The sequence below is a fragment of the Phoenix dactylifera genome, unplaced genomic scaffold (assembly GCF_009389715.1).
Source record: "Phoenix dactylifera cultivar Barhee BC4 unplaced genomic scaffold, palm_55x_up_171113_PBpolish2nd_filt_p 000204F, whole genome shotgun sequence".
Lineage (NCBI taxonomy): Eukaryota > Viridiplantae > Streptophyta > Magnoliopsida > Arecales > Arecaceae > Phoenix > Phoenix dactylifera.
Window position 1 is genome coordinate 134,785 of NW_024067722.1, and position 13,672 is coordinate 148,456.

The 13,672-nt window shown below is 37.0% G+C and overlaps 1 protein-coding gene across 2 annotated transcripts; it reads right to left on the reverse strand.

Moving 5' to 3' along the window:
• Positions 1-4,005: 4,005 nt before the first annotated feature.
• LOC103712024 lies at positions 4,006-13,344 on the reverse strand. Of its 2 annotated transcripts, XR_005507518.1 has the most exons (5): positions 12,824-13,344; positions 12,621-12,731; positions 11,486-11,554; positions 10,942-11,032; positions 4,006-4,463 (listed from the first exon to the last, which is right to left on the reverse strand). XR_005507518.1 is itself a non-coding variant. In XM_039117306.1 (4 exons), the coding sequence occupies exons 1-4, from the start codon at positions 12,980-12,982 to the stop codon at positions 4,413-4,415; spliced, it is 390 nt and encodes a 129-aa protein (XP_038973234.1). In that variant the 5' UTR covers positions 12,983-13,344; the 3' UTR covers positions 4,006-4,412. The 2 variants fall into 2 exon arrangements, 1 of the variants encoding a protein (XP_038973234.1); XM_039117306.1 differs by lacking the exon at positions 10,942-11,032.
• Positions 13,345-13,672: the final 328 nt, after the last annotated feature.

Here is a 13,672-nt window from a genome sequence, read left to right on the forward strand (position 1 = left end):
GGCTGACCGAGGGCAGTGGAAAGAATAGCATATTTTTATATTTTAGAGACACAGGTTTTTTCTCAATTAGGATCTGCATTACCTTTACGGCACTTTCTCTCTCCCTTTTCAATGATTTGATGATGATTTGGGCACAGCTTTAAGAAAAAAAAAATAATCTTTTTTTAAGAACATGACTCACGATGTAAGGCGTGCTGCAAACGGTGACCAGGAAATGCTAGGCCCTGACCCGGCCAGCCCAGTTTTGTTTTCATTAAGTAAAAATTCATTAAGGTATGGTACATTATTAACTATATCTAATAATGAGATATATATGTTCCCTTTATCAAACTAGTCAAAGATTTTTTCCCTAATTCTTTGCTAATTAAAAAATGGTTATACAAAGAAGCTGAATCAAATCTCATTCATAGAGTTCATGGGATTAGCGGTATTTAAGAGGCGGCTGGCTGCCATTTTTGTAATTTATTTTCCAGGACCTCTAATAGGAAAAAGAAAATATATGTCTTTAGCCATAGTTCTTTGGCATTTGAGCTTTAAATCATTAATGAAAGTTGATCAAATTATTATTTTTTTTCAAAATGCCAAGAGACCCATTTAGCCATGATCATGACTTCTATAGCTAATAGTGGCTATGAGACATTGTGAGCTTTATGCTCAAACGTATTTCGATGTACAAATCGACAGTAGAGAATTCAGCCAAAATTAATTTTATTCAATTAGGTTAAAAGATTTGACCAAAAAACTCCCATATAAATGTAACATGTTTGGGGGGATGATCCATGTTGCTTCACCTTCATAATTATTGTAATGCTTTTGGATCATATTTGTTTTATTATCAAACTTTCAACAATAGCCATTAGAATGCTTCGATGATAGTTTGACTCCGTGGACAAGATACACTCAAGGCCTATTTGTTTCGAAAAAAATAAATGAAAATCGCTTTTCTAAAAATTATTTTTGATTTACATTTGGATGTTTGATTGTGTAAATAAAAGATAAAAACTACTTTTAATCCCTAAAGTGATTTTCATCCAAAATAAGTAAAGGAGGGGTAAGATAGTTTTGTGCCATTTAGGTCTCAAAGTTACCTAAAAATGGGAAGTCAAGTGGAAAAAAAAAATGGTCTCTCACTTCAACCTGTTTTTTTTTTCTTGTCTACATCACAATATTACTATTAGTTACTATTAATAAAGAACAATATTAAGTTTCGAATATATATTATGTAAATATTAAAGGATAATAGTATTTTATTTAATCCCAATAAATAGTAGCAACAAATTAATGTAATCAATATGCTAATACTATGTAATAAATAGTAACTAATGGTGATATGAATTATACTTATTCATCATTGAAAATATAATTATATATGATTGAAATATTGTGTAAATAATTAATAATAAAATACACTATCTTATTTAGAAAGTAGTAAATAATATTACTAATAGTATTATAAGTTACCATGCTATAAAAATAGTAAATAACACTACTATAATTTGTACTCTCAAGGGTCTAGGTTCGAAGAGCCCTAGGCTGCATATTTAAGGAGACTCGAAGCACCCTGCTTGCTCCTATCCTTTTTGATTTTATGGGCTGCACTCACATCTGTTGCGCATGAGCCACCGTTGTACAAAAAAAAAGGGCGCTCTTCTGAATGCATCCATCCAATGATGAATGACTAAAGAAAGTCGGTCAAAGTTTGACGAGAGAAATGTTGGTTAATACATTTCATCGCAATCCTAAACTCTCTATATAAAACATTATCTGTTTGTTCCCCTAAAAAAAAAAAAAAAAGAAGCATGCTCCCTTCGTTCTCTTGAGGACTGGCCCCTGACGACCCAGGGAAGCCAACAAAGCGAACGACAGCCGCCTACCTGAGATCTTGCGCGCCACTCCATGATGAGATTTGAGATTCCATCGAGATTTCGTTTGACCGGGGAGAAAGGCAGGGTTAGAATAGCATCATCACTTTCATAACGTCATAGATAACAGCCGTTTCAAGAGACAACTTCCACTAGTTCCATCAAAAAAGAGAGGCAAAAGAAAAGGCGAAAGTCAAATCATATTCTTGATTTTTATTTTCGAAATAAGACGGTAATATATGCTGACTTGTATTATTAAAGTAAGACAGGTAATGATGACCGTTAGTTTCTTCATGGTACTAAGCAACCGCGTTCCTATAACGGCATTATGGAGTTAATCGGCGATCCTGTGAGAAGGGCATGGGCAAGTGTGGGCCTGAATGGAAGGAGACCACTTGATCGGTGGGCCTGAACGATGTGGACGTTGACGCTTTTCGCATTAATAGGCTCAGATCGCAAAGGGGTGTGTTCGTGGGCCAAGAAGGATCGCGACCTCTGCAGAAATTTTTTAAACTTGAAAGATGCTAAAGATCACCTGCCAGATGACTGCTCGGTACACTGATCCGATGAAGATATCGATTTTTTTTTTTTTTTTGGTGAAAAGATATTGATATTTGGGACCTAACTGATGCCATCAATCGTTCTCCCGCTATCAAATCAGCAAGGGACCTTTTGTCCGTTACTTTTGGACGCTGATCCCAAATGCAAACGATTCTTGCCGTCTTCTCGCCTTTCAGCAGTGATGTCATACGTGATGGTGTAAATATATGACTTGCACGGATAAAAAGTGAATGGCAGATCTTGGATCCGCACAAAGATATTGCATGCATCACTCGGACAAGGTAAGAGCTTACGGATTCCAAGTTATTCTATTCGTATATCATGGTCATTACGGTGAATACTAGAAATATGATAAACAAACATTTATGCATGCAAATTCTGATTTAAAGATCGAGTTGCATGGGAAAATAAAACATACGGAACTTAGCCGGGCTTCATGTATGAATATTTATATATATTTATGTTTATTTGTTAGTTTTATTGATTTATGAATTTAACATGCATGCATGCAACGCATGCAAGCGTACAATATCTGTATTGATATATTAACGATCAGCAGTCAGGAACAGCATGGAGAATGTAAAAATAGGTGACATCAGAAGACTTGGTGTCCTCTGATGCTCCTGATGATCATACACACATAATGAGCGAAAATTTAATGGTTAATCAGAAAGATTTCGTTACAAAAATCTAGGGAGCTTCCAATTAAGATGTTAATATGGGCAAGGAATAAGGCACTCTTAATGGTCAATTAGAACAATGCAAACATTCTCATTGAATTCCTGTAAATACACACATACAAAGAAGAAACAGCATTGCCAACTGGTTGGGAAAAGGACAATTGGTTGGCCACATATAAAATACAACTCACAACAGCAATATGTCCAGAAAATTTATCCCGGCTTCCATGTACCACATCTCAAGACAAAGTTAATTTACAATTTGGGATTACTGATAAAATATCTGAATGGCAGCTGCATGCAAATCCTCCAACCATTTAACACACAAATCACCAATGCAGGTACTCCGCACTGGGCAAAATTCACCACAAAGAACGAAACGGATTTAGCAAGCTCTTCCGAAAACGTTAAACTGCGGAAATTTCATCCTTCTCCCCTGCATGCATAGATCCTACATTAGCTCATCGAAATATCTGACATGTAACTCTAGCATCTAGCTAGACAGTGTACAATATTTTGAGATCAGGAAAGGCTAATCCCAACCTTCTACCTGTATCCACACCACTTCTCAATAACTGACCCAACCGGAATGGAAGCCTGCCCTCTTGCCACCTTAGTGGAAATGGATAATACCTGTGATTAGCCAGACAATATATAATGGAAGCACAACCACCTGCTTTACAAAGTTCTCATTGAATTTTTCACTGCAATCACATAGATGTACCTTTAACCAGACACATAGAAAGTACTCTCTCTCTCTCTCTCACAACACACACAAATCCATGTTAATTCATAGAAATAGTTAACATGAATCCCAAATCCAGCCAAAAAGAATCTAATCAAAGTACAATCAATTGCTATACAAAGTTCTCATCGGGTTTTGTTCACAGTAAGACAAAAAATGGAACAGCTCAAGATACATTTCCATTGCAATCATATAGATGTGCCCAAAAACTGGAAACATAGCAAGTATTCTCTCTCACACACACACATGCACACGTCCACAAATCCCATGTTAGTTCATGCAAACAGCTGAAATGAATCCTGGCATCCAGCCAAATAGTATCTAATAAAACCACAATCACTTAATGTACAAACTTCACATCAGGTTTTTGGCACGGTAATACATATATAACAGCTCCACATCCATTTTCATTGCAATCATACAGATGTACCATAAACCAGAGACATAGCAAGTACTCTATTCATTGATTTCACCGCAACAACTCTAGTAGCTAGAAACTCCCGCAATGAGGCTAAGCAGTAAACTCCGGATATATTGTTAGGCCAGTACCAACACCATCTGGGTCTAGCGATCTTGAAATGATGCATTCATTAGGTTTAATGCTGAATCCATCATCTACAAAAGAAAAGGTCATGTAATCAATAACAAGGGTACCAAGCCAACATAGATAGGCAAACCGAGTACATTAAACACATGAATTAGACAGTGTATAGTGGTGGAAATTTTTTGAACATAACATGGTCATAGCAGATCCCTTACCAAAATTATAAAAATCAAAAGAATAATGAATAGGCTTGATTAAGTATAAATAAAAGATTTTTTTGAGCAATACTCAGAATTTGAATCCTGAAGGGCAAGCCCTTATGGGTGAGGTGCCAACTGAGCTAATAACTGTTGGCAAGTATAAATAAAGGATGTCACAGCCTTTTTATTTCCTTTTGGAGAAAACATAAGTTGTAATACAAAATTTTTTGTGCAAATTTTGTACAGAAGCCGCAGTTCTGAATTGAATAATTGAGTGCTTCAGCTGAACAAACTTCGTACTGTTAAATTCTAATAAGTATGATTTGCCAATGTCTTTCTACATCTAGAACATAATGCAGAAAGCACACATAACAAGATCAAGACTGCATTATAACCAAAAAAACAATTTGCCATCCATTTACTATGAGCCACCAAAACTATTCAGAAAATACCTTTTTTTCATAATACAAAGTGAATAGAAGGTTTATGTGCACAGATCAATGCATTAAAAAACGGTTGGTGGGCATGTAGCGGTTGGGGTGTTTCATAGCAAATAGAGGATGATGGACACCATGCACCCAGCATGGGCTGCCAAAACATATCAATATTTTTTTCTTACTAAGTATCAAAAATCAATATTTTACATCAATTTCATGCGGAAAACGATAAGAGAACACCAAGGGCGAAGCTAGAAAACATCATCCACCTAATATCATAACATCATGTCAACATCTATATAATGTAAAGGTCCACAATATAATGATATAATACCATCATCCCCCAAATATAATAACATCACTCATTAAGATAAAGAGCCCACAATCATATAACATGAATCATAAAGTAAAGATGTCCACAACCATATAAACACCAACCATAGAAAAAAAAATGTCCAATAAGAAACTGATCCAGCCAACCATGGAATAAAGGGCCCATCTTGAGTCCATCACAGAGCAGCTGCTATAGCAGGTTTCCTCCCAGAATATCAGGTTCCGCATACCCAAGCATCATATGATGCTGCAATGAAACTTAACATAGTGGTTTCAAGCCAAAACTGTGAAAGGCAGACACTATAGCCGTTGTAGCAGCTGTTTTTTAAAACAATGAAGCAGATTACACTATGTTGTGTGCTAGTTTGGATTTGCATCAACTGATTAAAAAAAAAAAAAAACTACAATCTGATGACTGGAGAAACAGCTAATAGAGTTCTACTCCATATGGTGATAGCACATAACATATTAAGTGTTGATTCTCTCGACAACTCGATTACCATGGCTCCACAGATATGTAATGGACACAATATCTATGGTACTAAGTTGAGGCAATCATTTTTTTTGTCACAAGCCACTGTTCCACTTGTCATCAAACAATTGGAGATTTCTAGCATTGATTTCACTTTTTAAGGTATATTTAACAAAATTTCCAACTTTGGCAAGGTCATTTTATGCATATTTTTCTAGCCTAGGATTCTTAATCATCACAATTGAAGTGCCTGACTACCAAAAAAAACATGCTGCTGATAGGAGTCCCGCATACTGTAACCGAATCTTGTTGGCTTAGGATATGTTAGAATCCAAAACCAATATCATGCTAAGAAATTAGGACATGATGGATGTATGGACAAATATAGGCATCCATTCGTTCCCTTTCACATTACAAGAACAATGTGGATAAGCCTCAGCCCTTCACCAGGCTTCTGTGAACCAGTTCAATCTCAGGTTGGTTCCCAGATCAGAAAACTGTTATTTAGCAGAAACAGCACATTTTTTATATCTGTCAGGCCACTTTTTTTTTCCTTTGGCAGATATGACCAGTTTCAGAATATATAGATGCTTTTGCCCCTCACTGCATGATTGTGTTCCAGCCATTCAATATGAAAAGAATATGTACATTCACTATATAGAAGAAAGTGCATCCAAATACTTAGAAACATACAGTTCTTGTGCATCTGCTGAAGCCAGGGGGCAAAAGCAACCAAAAATTTGAAAACGAGGCCATTTTTGTAGCTCTAGGCAACTCTACTACATGAGACAACAGTGAAGCATCCCTGCAACACCAACCCCCCACCCCCACCCCTCCAAACACCAGCTCCCCCATCAACCAAAAAATAAGAGCAAAACTGTTTGTTTATGAAAATTTGATTGCAAAAAATACATAACATATAATTTCATCAGTTGACAGAAGCTCATGTCATCCATTAAATGCCTGGGCCTCTTGAATCATTCATGTTCATCACCTATGCCAAATAATATTGTTGTAAAAGCCTATTAGGCCCATTGCCAACCTAGACCTTCAAGCCAGGCAGGCTAAACCAGGTCACAGTAAATAGATGCATGCAGCGTGATCGTTAGATCAATCATATTCTCATCTCCGGAGGCTCCAGATTATATGTCCAACTATACATTAAACTCAGGTTTGAATCTGATGATGCTTGTAAGATTTCAGGAGGTTTTGTGATGCAGCCCAAGTTTATTGTTTCCCATACCAAATGAAGGGATGTAATCAGCTCTCAAGTTACAAGCTGTGATGTTGTTCTAAAAGCAGACACTAAAGTTAAAGAAGAAAAAGAAGATTTACCTGGAAGTTAGAAAGAAATAGTGAGGGACACCACCTAAAAAGGGAATTAGGATGGTCTGGAAATACTTCAAGTCTTCAAGAGTTGAATACCTTTCACATGAAAGGCTTTGAAGTCTGCTGTGTCAAAGCCTGAAGCCAAAAAGGTTTCATTTCTCTCACTCTTGGTTTTGCGACGTGGTGAGATTTTGAGCGGGGCCCGGAGTTTGAAGCATGGTGGTTTCATTTCCTTGACATCTTGGTTTTGGTTTCTCAAAGAAGAAAGGAAAAAAAAACATGGCCCAACCATATCACTCAAAAAACTGCCCGGCTTTCTTGGACGGGCTGAGAAAAATGAATCCGAGGGACCTTATGTGAGGCCTGGACCCACTCTTTAATTAGCTTTATCTTGAAGAAAACAGAAACAAAGTCCTTTATCTTATAAGCACCATTATCAAGATCCTCTAACATAGAAAAGAAATGCACTCTCTGAAAAGGGATTGGTTTATCAAATTGTAAATAATGGAAAAAATCTTCTTCTTGCATGCCAACACCCCCCCACCCCCCACCCCACCTGTCGGAAAAAAAAAATCCTTGCTTGCTCCAATTTTTTAAGTACTTTTTGAGAGAATCACAGCCATATATGCATTGCAGGTTCACCACACATGCTAAATGCTAGTCCAATATAAAGTTAGAAAATATTAGCGCAGCATCAAGAACTTCAGAAGAAGAATTTGCAGAATTTCTCCTCTCATTTTCAGAAACTTTGAATTTCTTTATCTTTTGTGGAGAGTTGAATTAGAATGACATATTATGGAAGCCTATCTTTCAGGAAGTAGAGATCATTTGGCTACTTCAAAAGAAATATATAGTCAAGACTAGAAATTGAGTTGTAGAACTGCATGTGTAGCTCACATATATTTCTTATTTCTTCTTCTCATGCCAAATAATTTTTTTGTTTTCATTTGATTTCTCCAAAGCAAAAATTAAATCTTAGATTTATGATTCATTCAAAATCTGATCTGAGTCCTATATCTTATCATCCCAAGGAGAGTATACCTAGACTTCCAGAAATGTAAATGCTCAAAGGAAGAAAAGTAGTGGGCTGAATAGTGAAGAATTGGATGGTTCGAATATGATGAATTGAAAAGTGAAGAAAAGCAACAATGCATGAGAATTAAATGACTTGGCAATAGTCTCTAAAACCTAGGAAGAATTGGAAGCGAAGGGTATTGTTTTGAATACCAATGCAGCAGGATGTTGTTTATAAAGGAAAGCATGTTATTATTAAGAACACTTGAAGAGTCACAATGAAAATATGGGCCCCTTCAACTTTAGCCAATGGTGTCATTTACTTAGATTTAATGCACAAGTACATATTAACCAGCTGAAGCCTGAAATTTTATTCTCATGTTGAACTCAAAGAAAATTTAGACTATGGTTGCATGAAGGGGCCAGTTTGGTTGCACATGCGAAACTATCTGAAGTGAGCTTCAGGGGAAGCAAGTTGGAAAATACAACATGACAAGAATTATCTAATGCTAATAAACATGATAAAAATGTGATAGTCAGCAACAACAATCGCCAGCTAAAGTCAAGAAGGTCTGAACAAAACCACTTTCAAAAATCAATTTTTGAGGGGTAACTTGGATTCTTTTCCCTGCTAATTGAAGTCAATTCTTGAACGTAGGAAGCAAAGATATAAACAAGTTAAATTAGTCACTTAACTTGCATCTGTTGAAAATCTCAGGATGGGATCACTAACATGACTTACATGACTAAAGACTACTATCATGCAACCAAACAAATCCCAATGTGAGCAATGAAGCAGCAGTCCATTAGAAGCAGAAGATCCTGAGAAATTTTCACAAAATTTACAATTATACTTAGGAAAATCATATCAGGTTAACTTAGCTATTGAGTAACTTAGATTGAACCATTGTAGGGGCACGAGAGCATGAGCAGAAACAAGTTTTTAGAACTGGTGCAGCATCTAAAACAGAAGATTCCCACAACTAAACTCAGTGGCAAGATAAACCGAAAGTGACACCGAGGTACAAGCTTCTTGCAGTTACAATTTCCGTTGATGTAGGAACTTGAATTGAGGGATTTTCCTCATTGCATCTCAACTAGTTACTTTCTTCGCACCATATGAACAGAGAGAATGAGAAAAAAGATGATTGCTTTACTTCAGCTAAAACAAAAGGTATTCCACATGAGACAGCAATCTTTAGAATTCCAAATGCCAATAAAGAATGAAGCAAAGGGGATCAGAAAACCACTCAGTCTTTACTGATAAATTATCTTAATGAATCATGGGAGGCAAAATCTTTGAACTGCCCAAAACGATCGTAACCTATGAGAATACCAACATTCTTAAGCAAATAATTGCTCATCATCAAACATTGGAACCAAAGGCAGTACTCTTGGCATTGCTACAGTTCTGGCACTAGTTCAACAGGACAGGTAGAGAAAATAAAGCTAAGATGTTGTCAAGGTAATGGTGCAGTTCAAACATCAAAAAAGTCCAAACAGATGGATCACTTTCATAGAACTTGAAGAGAAAGAGGAACATGAAATGATGATGTAGGAGGGACTTGTTGATTGTCAAGAAAACGTAATAGGTTTGAGTACAGAAATGATATCTGTATTCAAGATGAAGGATATATGTAAATGCAAGTGGGCAGCACATACTATGCTATTTTAGATTTCCGGAAAGAGAGAAAGGGGCATTTTAGCTAGCCTAGTTAACTACTTTACCTGGATTAGTCCAAGGTACTAACATTTTACATGTATGTCAAATACTATCAATTGTTCCATGGAACGAATCTTGATTTTGTAAAATAAAGAGAGAACGCATCTCAGACTTGTCCCAACAAAATGCATAAGAATCCAAAAGCTTCTTACATACTGTTGCTGCTTCTATCCCAATAGACATCAATATCTTGAAAGCATACCATGCATAAGAAAATCTAGGGACATAGCTATAACACATAGACGACATCTAGATATGGTCCATGTGGATTTAAATTCTAACAGATCACTTATATGTATAATGCATACATCATTTTGTGTTAATTGTGGCCTTCCCTTCCAGCACTATTATCAACTCAAAAATTGATATACATCCACAAATTTGTCCAAAGCATAGTTGTTTAGTCAGATCCTATCTTAAAAATTCAGGTTATTTGACAATGCATGCTAGCAAACAAAAACTCAGCATCCAGCCAGCATAAAAGACAAGTTTAATCCAATTCGCTATTTGAAAGTTTTAGTCCAATCTCTATTAGCTTATCATTTAAACATAATGAGCATTTACATGTTTAACTGCCCATATCCAATTAGGTAGGCTTTGGCTACCTACCAGATATATCAGTCACAGTGCTCAAGTCAACATTCAGATTATCATATAGAGTACGAGATGCATACACACGAAATGAATCTTATAAGGTAATAAACATTTCAAATCTCAAAGTATTGGAAGAAATAATTTTTACCACTTGACCATCGGCAAAATGAATTTAGGTTCATTAAATGGACTGGCAGAAGCATAAAAACATCCTCAAGCAAAAGGATGAGCTTTGTTTGATGGAAGCATTTATTGTATTCAAGTAAGCAATGAAGATGCACTTCTTCCCATTCGCAACCTTAAATACTTTCTGTCCATATGACCTAATAATGCTCCTTTGTGCTAATATGAACAGTAAAGCTTTTATGCTAGTATGAATAGTAACAATGCTGTTAATGGTGAAAAACATTGACATGTTAACAAATATGTACAAGGATGAGATTTAACTTATCCAATTGTGGTCAACAACCACAAAAATGCACTCAACACCTTCTGTATAAAATATAGCATAGCCCTCGATTTGCTGTCGTAGTTACCACTGTGTGACAAAATAAAAATGCTGATGCACATAAATACCACAAATTGCAAAAGCATTAATGTTAATCATACTAAGTTTCATAACAAAAGCAACTTAATAGTCCTCTCTGGAAAAGAAAATCAGGGCCAGTTACCACATATACTGCAAAAGGTGGAATAAAAAAATACAACAAAAAAAAAATTATATGACCCCACTGGAGCAGAATCTAGTACAAACTACAACATTAAGAGTACTAAAATTGTCACTTCATAGCTGCACAAGAAGATCCTCTAAATTCAACAAAGAGCTCTGCAAGCACTTAGCTAACATATGTTTCCTTTTCCCATATATTATTATTTTTCTGTAGAGATTATGAGGACGAAGACATGCACTGAGAACAGATATGCTTGAAACCATTCTATTATCAACTAACATATATATTGCAAGATAGGTATAGTCAAATTGCACGGTCACCTTTCCAATGTTCTGCAGTTCTCGCCCAACAGGTTCCATAAATTTGAAGTTAATATCAATAGGCCAGACCTGCATACAGTTGAAGATATAGTGATACTTTTTATAACTGCACTGAGAATGTGCAAGAGGATATATTGCTCAGAAGTGTTAAGAATGTACAGAGTTCTAAGGAATGATACCAGACCCATGAGGCATATAAACTATTTGCCTAACTATTAAAACTATACATTTTACAAAAACAATCTTATCCAGGCCCTACAACAAAATAAGTCTCTGTCAATTGTCCTATGTTTCATTCTCAGATCTAGCAGTTGCTCTCTTTATTATGCTAAACATTATACAAGAATGTCATGAAAAGGAAATTAGAAATATGAATACATAAAGACATAAATAATAAAAGAAACTTCCAGCATCAATACACCAAGAAAAAACGACAATATGTTGGACGAAAAAAGGAAAAATAACAACGTTGCAACTCATGGCATATAGAAAGCTGCTCCGGGAAGTGGCATGAAGTCAAAAAACTAAAACATCAATACCAATAAAAAGAAAGAAGTAATTCAAAACTTGTCAATCATTAAAAACATGGTTGTCCCATAAACAACTGAAGAAGGGTTCGAGGACCCTCAAAATGGACTAAGAAGTCAATATCTCGTCGTCCTGCAACAGCATTGATCTACCGGGTTCATGGAAACAATATCCTAAAGTTATAGTACGGCAATTGTGATTTTAGCAACAGAAGAAAACTTGTGCTTTCCATAGATGGAAATGAGTAAGAGCAAGCCATTAAAATAATTCAAAACCTTAAAATTTAGTCCATAAATTGCCCAAGCCTAATAATTCCACCAGCAATAATAGCACTCAAGTTGCAAGTTGTTTATTAGCCTGTAGATGGTTTTATTTTGCAGGGACGGAATTAAAGAAGAAAAGAATGGCCTAAAGCAATTCAATTCCTTCAAACGTACTTCAAGAATCACCAAAGACTGATAATGCCCCCATTTACTTAGCGACCGAATGAACAAATTAGAAAGCAAATTAACTTGGAGGCAGAAAAAGAAAAAAAAAAATTCTATCCACGCGCAAGCCTACACAAAAAAAAAGAAGAAGGAAAACTTCGAGATTTATCAAGCTAAACCTTCAATCCGAGCAACTTCACAGGAGTAGCCTGCCCGGGGACGATGCAGTCGGGCCCCGCCGCTTCCAGCGTCGCCTCCATGGCGAGCCCTTCGCCGATTGGATCGGGACGCTAAAGGACAGCAAATGAGAACACCAAGTTAGAAAGAATCAAAGAGAGTAATCAAGAACTGGATCGAAGAGAAAAGGGAAAGGCCGGATTGCCTTCATGACGGCGAGGGCGTAGGATGTGTTAGGATTCTGGGGAAGCCGGAGTACGGGGTTCTGGTGGATTCTTGGGACGGGCTTCGCGCCGGCGGGGGAGGCCCTCCACGGGACGTCGTCGGCTAGCAGTGCTCTCTTGGAGGCGGCGGCGGACGCCATGGGAGTTCGAGCCTCGTAGGACGCAAGCACCTGCGGGGACTCACCAACCACGGGAATTCCCCAGTCGCAAGTTATCCGACTCGCGCGACGGGACGGGCTATAAGTTGACGAGCCACGGACAGGGGCGGGCCTGAATAACTTCTCGTGGATGGATGGGTTGTGGTGATCCCCGGGGGGGTGGAGCGTTTGAGGTGGGAGTCGATGGATTGGGGTGGATAGGGATTAGGGCCTGGGCTGTATGGTTGGTTGATGCAAACTGATGAGCGAAAATCTGACTTCAATATTTTCTCTTCCTCTTTCGCATAATCTTCCTTTTCATCCTAGATATTAGTCTTTTAATTAGCTGCCTCTCTCCATGATGGACTGACTAGCTTGAAGCCAGGGGAGAAGTCAATTTACCAAGCACATAAATTTATTATGAGTGTCCGACTAAGGGCAGTCAACTATTTACGAATGTACTGCAAAAAGTTATAATTATAGAAATTTTGCAATGCCATATTCGCATTATTCAAGAGGAAAATATTTGCATGCATAAGATTTTTAAAAATATAGAAAAGATCCAAAAATTATCTTGCATAGGTCCCACGATGCGAGATAAAAAGTTATAATCCAATCATCGGAATATCAAAATCTAATACTAATATCATAAACCGGGTCATACTAATGCAGGATGGGTCCTTCCCCATCGAA